Genomic DNA, 14,945 nt, shown 5'->3' with positions numbered 1-14,945 from the left:
AGATGTCACCCAGGGCTATACCCCCAGCCCGGCTTGGCCGGGTTTAAGTCGGCGTTGGGCAACGTTTAATTATGAAATTTTCAAGGTGGCAAGTTGGTAAGTTGGTACCTTGGCACGTTGGTGGGTTGGCCAGGTGACAGGTAAATGCAAAAGGGGATCTGGGATGCCCCACCTCAAGGTATTTTGTGGTAGATTAGCCGGGCGTTCAATGTGTTGATGCGGCGGAGGCGTGGAATCCCGATTGGTGTCGGGTTTCGGGTGTCGGATGCTGGCAACGATGTGATAAGTTAATTGAAATTAAATTTTAATTTCATGGGATAAAGTTTCCTTCGATGAGATTGCTTTTTGCGGGCGTTAAGGTGCCCCTCGCAGTCAATGTGGAAACGCAAACGTCGGGGGGCGGGGGAGTGGGTGTGCATACGTCCAAAGACCAATCAAAAAGGAATCCCCCGGGTCTATTAACAGAATCATTTCATTTCCCTCTTAATGGACAACTCACATGTCACGCTGCCTCTAAGAAAACTCATTTATACATTATGTATACGCCGTGTTGAACACACAAGATTCAACCTACGTCGCAGCGCAGTCCTTGAGCTCTGCTCGAGGATGTTAATTGGAGTCTTTCCTGCCACATCGAAACACCTTGGGTTTCCCAGGAAGCCAAACACTCGAACGGAATTCGCCCGGGGCTCCAGAGTTCTACATCGGTTTCAATTATACAAATGCAAATGCAGACGGATCCGTCCGACTTTCCAGTTAAGTAAACGGCAGGAGCTTACGGTTTCGCCTGAAATCGGTTCCCCAATCATAGCTACAAGTGGCTATAATCAGCTCGTCCGGCGGACAACGATTTTAACAATTGCCCAGCCAGTCGGACTTAAACCCATCGCTTGTTGGTTGCCGGTGGTCGGTGGTCGGTGTTCGGTTAAATGGCCAACGGCACCCGTGGTCCTGGCCATTAACTATGCAAATAATGTGCGGGATATAGACAAAATCGCCGCAAGATTAATGCTTATTGATTTTCCCGGCCAGCGATAATTTGTTAGCACGCCAAATTGGCCGACAGTCGAGCGACCCACTGAGAGAATGCGATTTTTCTGGCTTACTTTTCTATTTTGGGCAAAGCCATTCGAAGAATTTGATAAGCCCCTCTTGGAATTTTTCAGGACCCCGGCCCCCAAAAAGTTTTTGTGGGTATTTGCATTATTAAGTACTCGCACCGCTCCCCCGGTTTTCCTTTTCCGATTTCTTGGTGGTCGCTCGCTTTGTGGGAAATGCGAAATGGAAGATGAAGGATGGAAAATGGGTGACGACGGGTCAGTCATCCATGGAGCCGAAGGTGTCACATTGCCGGGATTGGCTTATCAGACATCAAAGGACACCTTGCGGTGCCATCGCTCCCAGATCGTTGCCATTGCAACCCGCAATGAATTTCGAATTTCGCCTGACGAGGAGGAGGGGCAGGACTCACTGCCAAGTTTACGCATCCCCTGGAATTTTGGCTCCAGCCGGGGTATCTAACTTTCAGGTTTGTATAAATATTTTCGCTGGCTTGTTTGTCTGGTTTCGTCTGTTTAGCATTTCGGAATATTAATTAAAACAAACTTCCGAGGAATGTGAGCATTATTAAAAGGAAAACTTACGTGCGCTGCCTTCTTCGGACTTTTTAGCCACGTCGAATCAGTTTTTGCATTTGTAAATGCTGCACAAGGAAAACATTGAAATCTGTTTGGCTATGGAAAAATCTGGCTAAGTGAAAAAGAGCGTTGGCCACAGAATTGCTAGATTTAAATGCCTTCAAGTTGAAAGCATTGAAATGCAAAACCTCGTAGATAAACCTATTTTCTAATTGTCTCAGCAAGAACTTAAATGAGTATAACTACCAATGGGAATTAGGAAAACATAAAGCAATCGATTTTTGGCACAGTTACTAGGTGTGTAAATGGGGAAGAAACCTTTACTAGGACCCAACCAACATTCTTCCTTCTAATGGATGTTGTCAACCCGAATTGAACGAAACTTAGGGCAAAATATTTATTTTTTTAAATACTGATGAACGCTGAAGGAGCAGGCGAACCCGCCGGAAGTCAGGAAAAGAAAATGTATGAGAAAGGGTCTATAATTCGGCTGTTTCCCCAAGAAGTCCTTGTTCCGCACGAAAAGGAATCCCCAAAATGGAAGCCCGCGGTCCTGGGCAGCATTACCTGGATTTACTTAGCACAACTTCAAAGGAAGGACACTTGCGCCCGCGGGAAGTGGCGCTCCCCCGATTCGTCCACACTCCGCCCGACATCTTATTTACTCTTCATCTCTTTATTTCACCGAAATTAGCTGGAAGTGAAAACGAAACAGCAAAAGAAACTGAAACTAAACGAATATCGAGCGGCAACAAAGCCATCTCCAAACGCAAAGCAGAACAGACCCCAACCCATCCCATCCCATCCCATTCGATCCAATCCCATCCCGAAAACCCGGCCAGACCGAAGTCAACCTACTTTTGGACGCAACAGACTACGCCAGAGCCGAGCGAGTATTCCTCTGTATGTGCCATGTAAGTGCACAAGGAGAAAAAGCTGGCAGCTTCGCTCTGTGGATAACTCTGCCAATATTTACTCAACCCTTCCTGTTGTTTTGCGGCGCAATAAAACCCCCAAATATTGCAATTCAATTAACACACGCCTACAGATACCGATGTGCCATTATGCGATAATGTAAGATAAATACTACAGCCTCACCGTATGCGAAAAGGATGTGGATTTGGGCTTTGAAGAGCCCATACCCAATTTCCAATTGAGTCGTAGGGATTTATTTCGATGGAAATTCACAAAAAAGCACAAATTCCAAGACAATGACCGCAGAGCACAACCCCACCATCAATTTTTCAGTCCACAATAAAGTAGTAACCACTTTTTTCTGCCCGTGCACGAGTTCATTCGGTATGCGCCCAGATGGCAAGCGTGGAGTGGGTTTTTCGGGCAGACGGGCAGGCGGACGGCGAGGAGGACGTGTGGAACGAGGGGGACAATCGGGCGCCCTGCGGCGGATTATTGAATTTTCCAGCATTCTCCGCTGACACTTGGCGCCTAATGCGCTACCGCTTACCTTCGGCTGCTGTTGCTCCAGTCCTTGTTGCTCCGTCCTGCGTCCTGCGTCCTCCGGCTCCTGCTGCTCCGGCGGCTGCTGCTTACCGATTCACTGGCGCTGACGGAAATTCCAATGGAATTTGGCATAATTTACATATCTCCGAGTGCTTGGGCCAAGCGGGCCAAATGCATTGGACACGGCGTAGAGGAGTGCGTGTGTGTACCCGATTTTCCGTTTATTTTCCGAGTGCTCCGTCTTTCACCGAATTTCCGCACTTTTTTCCCAGGCCCGATTTCTGGGCCGCTGGGCGAAAAATCAAAAACGGCGCGCGTGTCGTACCGCTTGCTACATCCACTGATTTGACGGGCGACCCACGCACTTGCAACACGCGACACACGAGCACCGGGAATCGAACGTCGAGAGTCGAGAATCGAGGAATTGGGGGGCTATGAGTGGGTTTTTTTTTGGTGGCACCGAGGGATGAGGGGGCAACTAAGACGAATGTCAATAAAAGTGATTCTGCTCTGCACTGCAGTTGGCGTTTTTCAGCTGTACCACCGAGCTCTCCTCCTGGCTTTCTGTTTTTCTCCCCGTACTTTTTTTCGGTCTGTCCCGAGTTACTGTGATTCAATTATGAATCCCAGACGAAAGTCCTGAGGATAGGAGCGCCGGGAAGTGGTTTTCTCGCCACGCGAAGAATCCGTACTGAAGATACAGATACGGCCTGCGAATTGGCAAGTCAGAACTCGCCACAATTCATCTCGCAGCAGGGCTGCTGCGCAAAATCCGGGATCTGCGCCTGCGCCGCTCTCCCGCGCTCGCTCTCCGACTTTCTCTCTGTGACGCTCTCTCTCCGCTTTCTCCGTGGTAGGTATGTCTGTGTGCCACGCTCGTTGGAATGCTATAAAAAAGGAAACGTTAGAATGAAATGAAAATGTAGCATAATTTATGACTGCATCGTCTTTTAAATAATTGCACGCACACACACCTACGAACCTACACCCTGCCCGCCGCCTTAAATATTAACATCCACTCACCAACCGACCGCCCCCCCTGAAAACACCCGAGAATCCTAATGGCCATGTAAATATCCATTTTTTTATATTCCACACGACTTTTTAAAAAGTCTTCCAAATTGGTTACGGGTCAATGGTGTTTGGACGTTCCCAGAATGAAAGCGATCCGAGAAGATTTACGAGGAAATTTGATAAACAAATCATGAGCAAATAATTGCAAATAAATAATCCAAATGAATAGTATCTAATACTTAGGAACTCTACTTTTTTAAAAGATAAATATCTTAGAACACTATCTCTATACTCAAATACAAGGGACTGCATTTTTAATAGTACTTTATTCAAGCTTATATTGTACAAATGAAATTGAACCCCTAATCTTAGCTATTGCAAGCATGAACTACTTAGATTTGGCAAATTTATTGATGAATTTACCTTAATGTAAAACCACTTGATAGGCAATTGTTCTTCATTTTTGGCCACTTGCTAAAGCCACTTCGGAGTAATTGTTCATTATTGACCAGCTCAGATAGATGAAGGCCGATTTGAAATCAGTTCGTATGCCTCTAGAGAAAGCGTCGTTGTTGTCATTAGCTTTTCGAATATGGAACCGGGTGGGTAACTGAGAGACTAGGAGGTTGTCATGCACTACTAGAGAATCAATTTTGGCGAGAGAGATTGTGTGTTTTCCAATCAAAGTTCGACGTTGTTCAAATTGGACCCGGAGGAAGTGGGCAGATCGACGTCGCTTGGCGGCACAAAAGTGCCCATGGTTAGGACGCTCTCCTGCTTGGCGCACAGTTTCAGCATCTCGGATTTAAGTTTGTCCAGTATGGCGTAGTTGGGTTGGTTGACCGCCGCCTTGCTCTGCAGCACGGTGATCTCCTGCTCCTCCAGCTTCTTCTCCTTGAAGGTCTTTATGGAGTTGTTGCCGTAGAGGCGCAACAAGGAACCCCAGGTCTGGATGTGCGGATGCAGAATCTGACAAAAGGTTAACTTAGTAGTTATAAGTGAAGTTGTGAAGAAATATTATTGCTCACCTGGAGAATTGCTTGCGAAGCCAACTGCTTGCCCTCCCGCTTGTTTTTACACACCACTTTGGCGGTGTGCTTGCCCACGGTCATGGTAAACTCGTTCTTGTTATTCGCGGTGCGGTTGATCTCCTGGCTGATCTGAACATCGCTGCCGTAGTTGCGCTGCAAGCAAGTCAGCAGAATGGCGTTCGGAGATGGCTCCGTCGTCTTGTTGCAGAATTCGGTGACTCGGGGATCTTCGATGCGGATGTCATCAAAAACCTGCAGGAAATTAACAAAAAAAAAATGAAGCCATTACCCATTTGCGTCGGTTAAATATGCTGTGATAAGTTATTCCATTTTATATAGGTAGATTGCTTACAGACAGATCGCTCTGCGCTTTCTTCGCAGTGCCGCTCTTTTGGTCCTTGTTGTTGCCCGTTATCTTGTCCTTGACATCGGGAATGAGTATTTCCAGCGTTTCCCGAGCCGCCTCCGACTTGGCCTGCTTTTTACTGGTGCCATAGCCCGTGCCATACTTGAGATTGTTCACCGACACGGTGGCGGAGTAAGGCGTGGCTGCGTTTTGGAGCTCCTTGAATTCATAGGTGGGCTGCGTTTTCAGAGCATGCTGCACGTACTCGTGCAGGATGCAGACGAAGCTCTTGCCATTGGGATTCATGATCCACTCCTTTCGACCGCGCGGGTTCGTTGATCCTTCGCCAGCAGTCGCTAGTATTGGGAACTTAATAAGCTTAGTGCCATCCGGCAGCGTGGGTCGTTGGATATTCTTGATGTGCTTGCGGTTTTTGGTGAACTTGCGGCGAGCATTCCAACTCCGAAATCGCAGCACACGGATCACCTTGAATTTGAAGAGTTTCTGGCAGTAGGTGTTCAGTTGCTCCGGTGTAATGGATTCCTTTTGGGTATTCTCGTTGACCGTGACAATTTTGGCAGCCGGCATGAGGGCAGTTATGCCATCTGGTTGGGGTTTGTGATCGGTGCCGCCTTCGTTGTTCTCCTTCCCCTCCACGTCCATGGCTTCGACCGGTAAAGCGGAAGCTCCGGTCATCGGACACACCGCAGCTGGGTCCGCTCCATCCGCTCTCTGCTGCTCCACCTCCGACTCTTCCTCCAAAGCCCGCCTGTAGTTAAGACAGGGGATTGCTCCCAAGGGCACTGCATGCTTGCGGGCACTTCCAGTGCCGAGAAAATAGGGCCTCGATGCGCAACAGACGCGGGTTTTGCGGTGCAAGAAGAGCGGCATTCCACTGTTGTGGGTCACCTGCACCCATCCCTCGGGTAGGACTTCAAAGTGGTTGAGCCGCTTTTCTAAAAGAGGAATCACATTAAAATTCTCGTCATCTTGGACACTTGGTTCCACGAAAAGCACTGACCTTCCAGCACAGTCTTGAAACGCTGCTCGTACTTGGGCTGCTTTGACTCGCGGAGCTCGTCGGGCAGCTTCTCGTCCAGCAGATTCTCGATCTCGTCATCATCGAATTCCGAAGAATCGTATTCTTCGCCGTCACCATCAGCCGCCTCCTCCTCCTCGTCACGTCCTTGTCCATACCTTCCACCCTGCTGCTCGCTAGCGTTGTCTGGTTGCCATGTAAGGAGATACAATCACAGATAGATAAGCTGTCTGTTTGCTTGGGAAATGGAAAACCAGACGCGAAGTTGATGGCCCTCTTCACGGAATATTTTAATGAACGCCCTTGGCACCTCATTGTCTAGCTCTTTGATGTTTAATTGAAGTGATCCTTCATTATTACTAGCTCTACCTGACGCCGCTGGACAAGCCAGTCGGATAATGGGTATCATGCGCATGGAGCTGTCCGCACAAAACTGCCACCACCTGCCTGACAAGAAGATAAAGGAAAACTGAAGCTGCTATATCAGGGTTTAACCTGCCGGCTGACTCTTTTATCAGCCTCCTGTATTTGCACAATGATAGGCCCCCAAGATCTTGAGATAAGAACTGCGCCTGCACTGTGAAACAAAAGGTGGTCATTGCACAGCCTGTGATCTGGATGACCTGAGTGAATTCTATTCACTATTCTATCCGAGGTTCGTTTCCGACTCACCTGACTCATCATCCTCATCGCTGCCAGAACCGACTTCGTCGAGAACCTGGAACTGTCGCAGTTGCTGGTCCATGGGTTCGTTCTGCAGCTCGTTGTCCCTGGTCCTCCGCATTTCCTCGATGGCGCTCAGCGAAAAGCCGGCCACCTTGAGCTCCTGCTCCTCTTCCTCCAGCCGGGGTCGCTTGCGGACCTGCCCAGAGTCCGGGCAGTCGGCCAGCGGCTTCTCCGCCATTGTGTTGGATGTGTGTGTCTAAATCGGGAGGGGTTTAGTGCGGACTGATCGGAACTGTCTAGTAATGCTGTCCCGGGGCCAATCTCGCCAATAACCAATACTGAGAGCATCCAACGCCTTGCAATTGATTTCTCATTGGAAGTGCCACATTGGTTAAGCCAGAAGCCCCGCCGGAAAATTCTGCGACGGCACTTTCGCGGATTGTAAACGTTGCTACTGCTGCGTCTTTCGCGATGGATTCTGCCTAATTGTCGGACAAAATCCCAAAGCAAAAGCTGCGCAATTCAAGTACGAAATCGAGATTTTAGAGAGAGAGGAAGTTAGTTGGGGAAAATAACCAAACAAGCGAAACAAACACCACATGCAGTTTTGCAGGAACAGATTGGCACTTTTGAATTGGGGTTAGTGAAGGTTCCGGGTATTGTCCTCCGGAGAAGAACGTTTACTCTTAGGATCTATTGTAACTGCAGCTCCAAGCACTTTTATACTTCTTTTGCAAGAAATTTTGCAATTTAAAGACGCCCCCTAATTTATTTAGTGCAAAACAGTGTGACCAGGCTCAGGACGTTTTGAAATGCTGGCTACTCCCATGCCGGTAAACTATTTTCGAATTTCCTCAAGGGTTATTAATTTAACAATATTTTCAATTTTAATAATTTTACAAACATAAAAATAATGTAACAAAAAAAGCGGTGCGCAGCATTAGTAGGGTAATCTTTATTTATATTTAATACATTTTGTAAGACAAGAACTCAAATTCATTTTTCATTCAACACAGGCATGTTTCAAAATATTTTGTTTTCACTTAATATTAAGTGCATTGAGTATTAATCTGAATATAATTAGATCTATTGATTTTTAGTACAGTGTATCCTAAGATCCACTTTTCCTTAGTTCAGCCTCATCATTAGCCCCCGTCTGAATGTCATTACTGGCCTCCACATCCAGTTCCACTGGATTGCCCGGCGCCGTCTGGGCGCTGGAAGAGTGGGCGTGGCTCTTTGAGCGAAAGTGGGAGGTCAGGTGGGAGCGGCGAACGAAGGAGACTTGGCAGGAGTCGCAGCTGAAAAACAGATAAGCAGAGTCAAGGATCCGTACTAAATATTCAGGTAACTACGATCTTACTGGAACGCTCGCACTCCGGTGTGACTCAGCATGTGCGTGCGGAGTTTTCCGCTCATGGCGAAGCTTTTATTGCACTTCTTGCACTTGAAGGGCTTGACATTCGTGTGGCGCCTGGGGAAAAGGAAAGTGGTCAGGAATATGTGAAAAGCATTCGCCGCTTACTTCATTTCATAATTGGGAACGAGTCGTACATGCGTTCGTGCTGAATGCGTCCGCTGGCGTTGCTGTAGGTTGCCTCGCAGTAGCGACACTGAAACAGAGCGTTTCCCGCGTGCAGTTCCTGGTGGCGCCGCAGAAGCGTAGCAGTGTAGAACTGCTGGGAGCACTGGTCGCAGGCGAAGCGCTTCACGCCGGTGTGTCGAAGGAGGTGCAACTTGAAGTTGCTGGGGCAGGTGAAGTGCCGGCCACACTGCTCGCATATGCAATCCCGCTTGCGTCGCTCCCGCTTTAGGGCCACCGCTTCGTCCTCGGTGAGCCTGCTCCAATGCGTGCGCGGTTTAAGGCGATTATTGGCCTGGTTATTGTCCGCAAACTTGACGGAGGAGAAGACTGTGGGCGTGGTTTTGGAACTTCCGCGGAGCTTCTTCTCCTGCGCAGGAATCTTCACTTGGGGCTGCTTGTTCTGCTCACATATTTCGTACGGCTCTTCCGTTTCATCCAGGAGGTGTTCCTCGGGTAGGTGGTCTATAACCTCGATCTCGGTGACCTCTTCAGCGTACTGAATCTCCTTCTCCGAATCAACTGCGAAGGATTCGATTAAGTCCGCGTTCCCCAGGTTGGGACTGTCTTTAAGCGTTTTTTGGGTTTGAATCACACGTTCCCGGAAAGAAATCGCCGTCTGCAGGTCCAATTCGCAGGGTGAGCAAATGAAGGGGGGCAGCTCGTTCCCGGATCCGCCGTGCAACTAAAGATAATCCAGACTTGAGTTTAAAATCATAAAAATTTAAAGCTACTCACAAACAAACCAGTAAGAACCTCGATCTGGTGCAGCATTACGGAATTGGGCTCCTCGAAGAGGTTACTGGGATTCGAACAGAAGATGAACATGCCGCAAGTGCGGCAATTACGATTCGGCATTTTTTATATTATTTATTTAGTAACACTTAAGAACAAATTAATCAGAAAAATGCGCTGTTTTTAATATTGTTGCTCACTTGGCGATGCCAGGCTGTTATAGCTGAGGAGATATGGCAACACCTACTATAACATCGTAAGGGGGATTCCTAAACAGATTTGGATTCTTAATTTGAGATTGGTTTTTAATTGAGAAAATTTACCTCCAACTCGCTTTTCTGCATTCGATTAAGGAGTTCATTTCAAATATATTACCTTATTTGCATACGGAAAGAGACTTTCTTACAGTGTAGATACAGGTGGGCCCTATTTAGCTTGAACAGCTGATTGATGTAAGCAAGCTTACAATAACAAATATTTCCAGGTTGTAGAATATTTTCCTAAGTTTTCATAAAATTAAGGATGCATCTAAACGAGAACACCAAAATAGTGGGTCGCAGGGTCATCCTTGTGCCCTACGAAGCGCGACACGTGCCCAAGTACCACGAGTGGATGAGCACCGAGACCCTGAGGGAGTTGACCGCATCCGAGGAACTGACCTTGGAAGAGGAGCACGAGATGCAAAGGAGTTGGCGGGAGGACAGCGACAAGCTGACCTTCATCGTCCTGGATGCAGAGGCTTACTCGCGTGACCAGGATGAGATTGCCGCCATGGTGGGCGACACCAATCTCTTCCTGCACCAAGATCCCGATAGCCAGCAACCAACGGCGGAGGCGGAAATCATGATTGCCGAACCTGATGCACGGGGCAAGGGATTCGGCAGGGAAGCCATGCTCCTCATGCTCAAGTACGCCCAATCTCAGCCCCAGCTTAAATTGGATAAATTCGAGGTCAAGATCGACATGGACAACGCTGCATCCCTGCATTTGTTCAAGAGTTTTATGTTCGTGGAGACGCGTCGAGTGGAGATCTTCCACGAGGTCACCCTGGAGCGGCCCATCACTCCAGATTGGACCAACTGGCTGGATCAGCAGGTGGATCTGCGTATGCAGAGCTATCAGTGAAAATATAAGCTTTTAGAATCGTAATTTCACGGTCTGTTTATTACACTTATGTTACATATACTTGTTTCGCTTGCCTTATTTATGCTGCATTTTACATCAAATGAATGTATTTATGGGTGCGTCGATGTCTCTTTTTGTTTCGCCCTGTGGCTTGGATGATTGTAATGCTGTGTATGCTTCTGTTTTTTTTGTAATTCGTAATTTGTAATTTGCGTGGCAGGAAATGGACAACAAACATTGGCCGCTTGTTCAGTATCTCCGGTGTTGTGTGGGCGTATATTTAAGTATAGTACATAAAACTAGATGCTTAGTGCTTTACAGCTGCATACTTAAGACTTCTAAGTTGTTTCAATTTTTTATAAAAATTATTATCAAATAATCAAAGGCAAACATAATTGTAATCAGAATTGCAAATGAAAAACACAAAATCCGCCAATAGCTGCCGGATAGCTGCCGCTAAAACTGAGTCCTTAGCATAGATGTGGGCCAATAATAAATACGGATTAGGCGGCGGCACGCGGGCCATCGATGGGCATGGCGTGCAGCACTTCGTCCAGCAGCTGCAGGGCGCGATGCAGATGCACCTCGATCCAGCAGGGCGTTTCTTTGATGGACTGGCGGGGGTAGTCAGGTCCCCAGCCCTTGACGAAGCTCAGGCGCAGGATGCATAGCCGGCGCAGATCGTCCACGCCAATTCCAGCCGCTGCTGTCATGCCTGGAATGCCGCACCAACACATTAGCTGTCCCTAAATCAAATTGATTCCATCTACTTACTCCTTCCGCCGCCGCCCATTTGCTGATTGGCCACTCCGGCCACGGCTGCCGCCTGAGCTGCGGCCGCTGCCTGCGCATTGGTCGCCAACGAGTGCATCTGCTGGTGGCACTGGCGCAGGTCGAACACCTGCATGACAAATATTATGTTTAAGCAATCACACTACACTCTCTTGATTGCACCAACCTTTATGCACGCGGCCGGATAAATCTTGTGCACAGCATCGCCAGGTGTGCGTCCTGCCTCGCGATCCAGATAATAGCTTTGTACGAAAACTGAGTTGTCACTAAGACAGCGCAGCCAGACGTCGCCCTCCCCGCGCAGATCCAATTGCACGCCCTTGCCGATGTGCAGCCTGCATGGAATTCGGTAATTAATCCCTGCTCTTCGAGTTACTCCCAGAGGGATGTACTCACCTGGCCCGCTCCGATTGTTCAGTGCGATGAACATTACTCAAGGCGCCCAGACAGAACCGATTGCCTCCAGAGGGATCCACATAGCCGTCGATGATTACGTTCGGTTTCGCTGACGGCACCTTGAAGGTCTCGCCCACCTGCGTGTCCAGCTCGAAGTAAGCGATGGAGCACCAGTATTCCGGCGGCGGTTGGCGAGAAAGGAGACGTGGTTGCTGCTGTTGTTGTTGCTGCTGCGGAGGCGTCTGTTGCGGGGAGCCGAGGTCACCCGAAAGCGACGAGTTCCCTGGAAAAAGAGGCACACGGATTAAAAAGTCGCACAGTGGACTACATAGCCTAGACTTACAGAAACCCCCTGGTAGAGAACGCGGATCTGGTGGTTGCATAGACTGCGTGTAGGTGAGGGTGTTGGGTCCTGTCCAGGTGCCAGCTGCACCGCCTCCTCCGCCAGCTTGAGCCCCAGCAGACCCAGTATTGGCCTGCACACCGGTCGGTGGCTGCTGCGGCTGCTGTGGGGTGGGTTGGGCTGTGCCAAAGACGCCACCACCTCCAACGGGAGCACTGCCCGCCGATCCTGGCTGCGACACGTAGCCGTTTTGCTGGGCGTGGACGGACGGGGCCACCGAGGTGCCACCGCCACCGGCACCTTGCATCTGACTAACAGGAGGTGGCTGTCCATAGTACTGCCCTCCAGCTGCTGCTCCACCGCCGGCATTAACTGCTCCATTGGGCACACCGCCTGATTGCTGCTGTTGCTGCTGCTGCTGTTGTTGCTGTTGTTGCTGCTGCTGCTGTTGCATGGCCAGTGCGGAGGCGGGATCTGTGGGCGAATTGGCCTGGGTATGGTGCACCCCATTGCCCTGGGGATTCTGAGCCTGCTGCGGCGGGGGTGGGGGTGCCATCACGGGACCGGGATTCATTGGACCAGGCATGCCCGGCATACCGTGAGGTACAGCTAAAAGTTGATTTCCGGAAAAGATTAATATGTATTCAACTAATGGTTAACATGACGAATATTTTAAAATCCAACATATAAAAAAATTGAAATTTAAATACGATTTTGGAAGCTTCAACTATAATCAAGGCCATATCCTTACGGAGTGAGTGAGCAGCTGACTGCGATTGTGCCTGCTGCTGCTGTGTAGGTTGCGGGGTTTGCTGCTGCGGCTGCTGCTGTTGTTGCTGCGGGGGCTGACCCAGCCGGGGGGGAGGCGGCACCATCCAAGAGCCACGCGAGCCAGCAACTCCGTCCTGGGGCTCGATTTTTGGTATTGTGCGCCCGGTGGGAAACATTGCACTCATGGGATTGGCATCGCCAACTACGCAAAGTCAACATAAAATCGCCCAAAAGGAAACAAATATAAATAAATTATTAAAACCAAAGAAATAAACGAATTTAAAAAATTATAAAGTAAAAGGAGCAATTCAGTTTAAAATGATAAGTAACATAGAAAAATTATCAAGAAATCAAGTATCTAAAACATAAACTAGTTCGAATTAATGCAAATACTGTAGTCTTACCATATTCAGAGGGACCCTGTGGATATCCGTAGCCGCCGGGCCCCACCATTTGCGTGGGATGGTGCTGTATGGTGCCGATGTCGTTGCCATCGATGTCCATGCTGCCCACCAGTGGCCCCGCTGAGTATTCGTCCTTCACCAGGCGACTGGGGCCCGACTGCAGGCTCAGGCCGGACAGATCGATGCCCGGAGAGACGACGCGCTCGTAGTGGTAGGGATTCACGCACACCGAGTCGCACTTGAGATCGAAGGCGAAGGCGCAGTACTTGACGTGCTTCAGCTCGTTCTTGTGCAGGTCAGGCCAGCGCCAAATCCGGGCGTATATGACGTGCGGAAAGCCCTTGCGTCCAGCAACCTACGATACAGAATGGTAGAGGTGTGAGTTCATTGCTAATATACATTATCAAATTCCATGGAGAAAGTCTGAGACTCATCCTACCTGTAAGCGACCATCGAGGGTGCGCTGTATGGTCACGCACTTGCTGGGATGGGCTCCGTTCGTGGTGATGGCCGTGATCAAGGAGTCCAGTTCGTCGCGCTTCTCCTTGAGCTTTTTCACCAGCGACTCGATGGCTCGCTTGGCAAATCCCTCGCTTTCGCCGCCCTGCCGATGGCACATCAGCGAGTGGACGATGCTCAGGCAGGCGTCCGCCGATGTGGGGGCGTTCGAGGGCGGCGGCGGCATTTGCACCATGTCCCGGACAATTACTGCGGATGGTGGGGTAATTAGCTCTGAGTTTTGGTAGTAGATCAAAAGATACTGTATACAGCTCAATGCAATTTCATTTTATATTCATAAATAATAATACTACATTAATATTTAGGATTGTCCACAATCCCTTTTGAGATTCCAATTAGCTTGAAAAGGAGTTGACTAAGACTGGTGCTCCTCTAGAGAACTTACTGTCCTGCGGGGCTACGGCGCCGTACATGTGGGCGGGCGGACACGCCCCCGAGCCGCCGCCCATGCCAAAGTCCTGGGCGAGCGAGCCCAGAGTGCGAGCATGAGCATCCACGGCGGCGTTGTTGCTGGATCCGGATCCGGAATGGGGATCGGGAGCGGCGGAGAGCGGAGTGGGTGTCGTACGGTGGCTGGAGCGAAAACAAGACGGAGAATCACTGGCCAAAGGAAAGCCAAACAAAGGCGGCACGCGAATGTGAGCACAAAACAAACGGCGGCTGGCTGGCTTTGTGTGAGTGGGCTTGGGGGGTGTTGCACACACGCACACACACACACGCGCGCGCCGAACTAACTCGACTTGAACTCCCACAAAGTTGGCGTAATTTCCCTGCGAAAACTCGCCTCTCCTCCGTCTTCTCCACCTCCTTCTTCGCGCACACTGGCACACGCACTGCACACACACACGCCCAGCGAGAAGTTTCCTGCTCAAATCCTTGCTGCAGACGGGCTTTTACTGTTTTTCGTGGAATTTCATAGTTTGCACTTAATTGGCTGCTTGGTAAACTCGAAAGTACAATTTTCCGCCCGACGAAATCCAGTTTTCCACCCAATTTGCCTTTTTTTCTTCTTTATTTTGTTGCGGCTGTGTAGAGTGACCGTTTCGCGATACAACATGGGCTGGCGTTGCCAGATGGGCAATGC

General features: G+C 49.3%; 4 protein-coding genes across 6 annotated transcripts; 1 reads left to right on the top strand and 3 right to left on the bottom strand.

Annotated features, from left to right (window-relative positions):
• Positions 1–3,886: 3,886 nt before the first annotated feature.
• LOC6621959 (microprocessor complex subunit DGCR8) lies at positions 3,887–7,983 on the bottom strand. 2 transcript variants are annotated; one of them, XR_004362083.1, is made up of 6 exons: positions 7,201–7,983; positions 6,511–6,714; positions 5,496–6,445; positions 5,141–5,395; positions 4,536–5,081; positions 3,887–3,985 (listed from the first exon to the last, which is right to left on the bottom strand). XR_004362083.1 is itself a non-coding variant. In XM_032721874.1 (5 exons), the coding sequence occupies exons 1-5, from the start codon at positions 7,430–7,432 to the stop codon at positions 4,794–4,796; spliced, it is 1,929 nt and encodes a 642-aa protein (XP_032577765.1). In that variant the 5' UTR covers positions 7,433–7,983; the 3' UTR covers positions 4,420–4,793. The 2 variants fall into 2 exon arrangements, 1 of the variants encoding a protein (XP_032577765.1); XM_032721874.1 differs by lacking the exon at positions 3,887–3,985 and having other exon boundaries at positions 4,420–5,081.
• A 150-nt stretch (positions 7,984–8,133) lies between these two features.
• LOC6619507 (transcription factor Ouib) lies at positions 8,134–9,737 on the bottom strand. Its single transcript, XM_002043686.2, has 4 exons — positions 9,515–9,737; positions 8,749–9,461; positions 8,558–8,668; positions 8,134–8,495 (listed from the first exon to the last, which is right to left on the bottom strand). Exons 1-4 carry the CDS (start codon positions 9,632–9,634, stop codon positions 8,306–8,308), a joined length of 1,134 nt encoding a protein of 377 aa, XP_002043722.1. The 5' UTR covers positions 9,635–9,737; the 3' UTR covers positions 8,134–8,305.
• Positions 9,738–9,869: 132 nt separating this feature from the next.
• LOC6619506 (N-acetyltransferase 9-like protein) lies at positions 9,870–10,696 on the top strand. Its single transcript, XM_002043685.2, has 2 exons — positions 9,870–9,930; positions 9,996–10,696. The coding sequence occupies exon 2, from the start codon at positions 10,034–10,036 to the stop codon at positions 10,634–10,636; it is 603 nt and encodes a 200-aa protein (XP_002043721.1). The 5' UTR covers positions 9,870–9,930; positions 9,996–10,033; the 3' UTR covers positions 10,637–10,696.
• Positions 10,658–14,912, bottom strand: LOC6619505 (mothers against decapentaplegic homolog 4). Of its 2 annotated transcripts, XM_002043684.2 has the most exons (9): positions 14,247–14,912; positions 13,782–14,050; positions 13,343–13,697; positions 12,919–13,140; positions 12,168–12,776; positions 11,825–12,107; positions 11,595–11,763; positions 11,411–11,537; positions 10,658–11,351 (listed from the first exon to the last, which is right to left on the bottom strand). In XM_002043684.2, exons 1-9 carry the CDS (start codon positions 14,308–14,310, stop codon positions 11,140–11,142), a joined length of 2,310 nt encoding a protein of 769 aa, XP_002043720.1. In that variant the 5' UTR covers positions 14,311–14,912; the 3' UTR covers positions 10,658–11,139. The 2 variants fall into 2 exon arrangements, with proteins under 2 accessions (XP_002043720.1, XP_032578321.1); XM_032722430.1 differs by lacking the exon at positions 12,919–13,140.
• Positions 14,913–14,945: the final 33 nt, after the last annotated feature.

Source organism: Drosophila sechellia, chromosome 3R (assembly GCF_004382195.2).
Source record: "Drosophila sechellia strain sech25 chromosome 3R, ASM438219v1, whole genome shotgun sequence".
Lineage (NCBI taxonomy): Eukaryota > Metazoa > Arthropoda > Insecta > Diptera > Drosophilidae > Drosophila > Drosophila sechellia.
The sequence above is the reverse complement of the archived record's forward strand: the minus strand, read 5'-3'. Positions and strand labels throughout refer to the sequence as shown.

What these genes read in the sequence shown, in the direction of transcription:
- LOC6621959 (XM_032721874.1), bottom strand. Translation starts at nt 7,432, where the DNA reads ATGGCGGAGAAGCCGCTGGCCGACTGCCCGGACTCTGGGCAGGTCCGC. An exon ending in CGATGAGGATGATGAGTCAG is followed by an intron (nt 6,715 to 7,200) that starts GTGAGTCGGAAA and finishes CATGGCAACCAG; the next exon opens with ACAACGCTAGCGAGCAGCAG. An exon ending in AAGCGCAGAGCGATCTGTCT is followed by an intron (nt 5,396 to 5,495) that starts GTAAGCAATCTA and finishes AATTTCCTGCAG; the next exon opens with GTTTTTGATGACATCCGCAT.
- LOC6619507 (XM_002043686.2), bottom strand. Translation starts at nt 9,634, where the DNA reads ATGCCGAATCGTAATTGCCGCACTTGCGGCATGTTCATCTTCTGTTCG. An exon ending in AGGTTCTTACTGGTTTGTTT is followed by an intron (nt 9,462 to 9,514) that starts GTGAGTAGCTTT and finishes GATTATCTTTAG; the next exon opens with TTGCACGGCGGATCCGGGAA. An exon ending in CGCATTCAGCACGAACGCAT is followed by an intron (nt 8,669 to 8,748) that starts GTACGACTCGTT and finishes CCTTTTCCCCAG; the next exon opens with GCGCCACACGAATGTCAAGC.
- LOC6619506 (XM_002043685.2), top strand. Translation starts at nt 10,034, where the DNA reads ATGCATCTAAACGAGAACACCAAAATAGTGGGTCGCAGGGTCATCCTT.
- LOC6619505 (XM_002043684.2), bottom strand. Translation starts at nt 14,310, where the DNA reads ATGGGCGGCGGCTCGGGGGCGTGTCCGCCCGCCCACATGTACGGCGCC. An exon ending in GTCAGCTGCTCACTCACTCC is followed by an intron (nt 12,777 to 12,918) that starts GTAAGGATATGG and finishes ATCAACTTTTAG; the next exon opens with CTGTACCTCACGGTATGCCG. An exon ending in ATCCGGCCGCGTGCATAAAG is followed by an intron (nt 11,538 to 11,594) that starts GTTGGTGCAATC and finishes TTTGTCATGCAG; the next exon opens with GTGTTCGACCTGCGCCAGTG.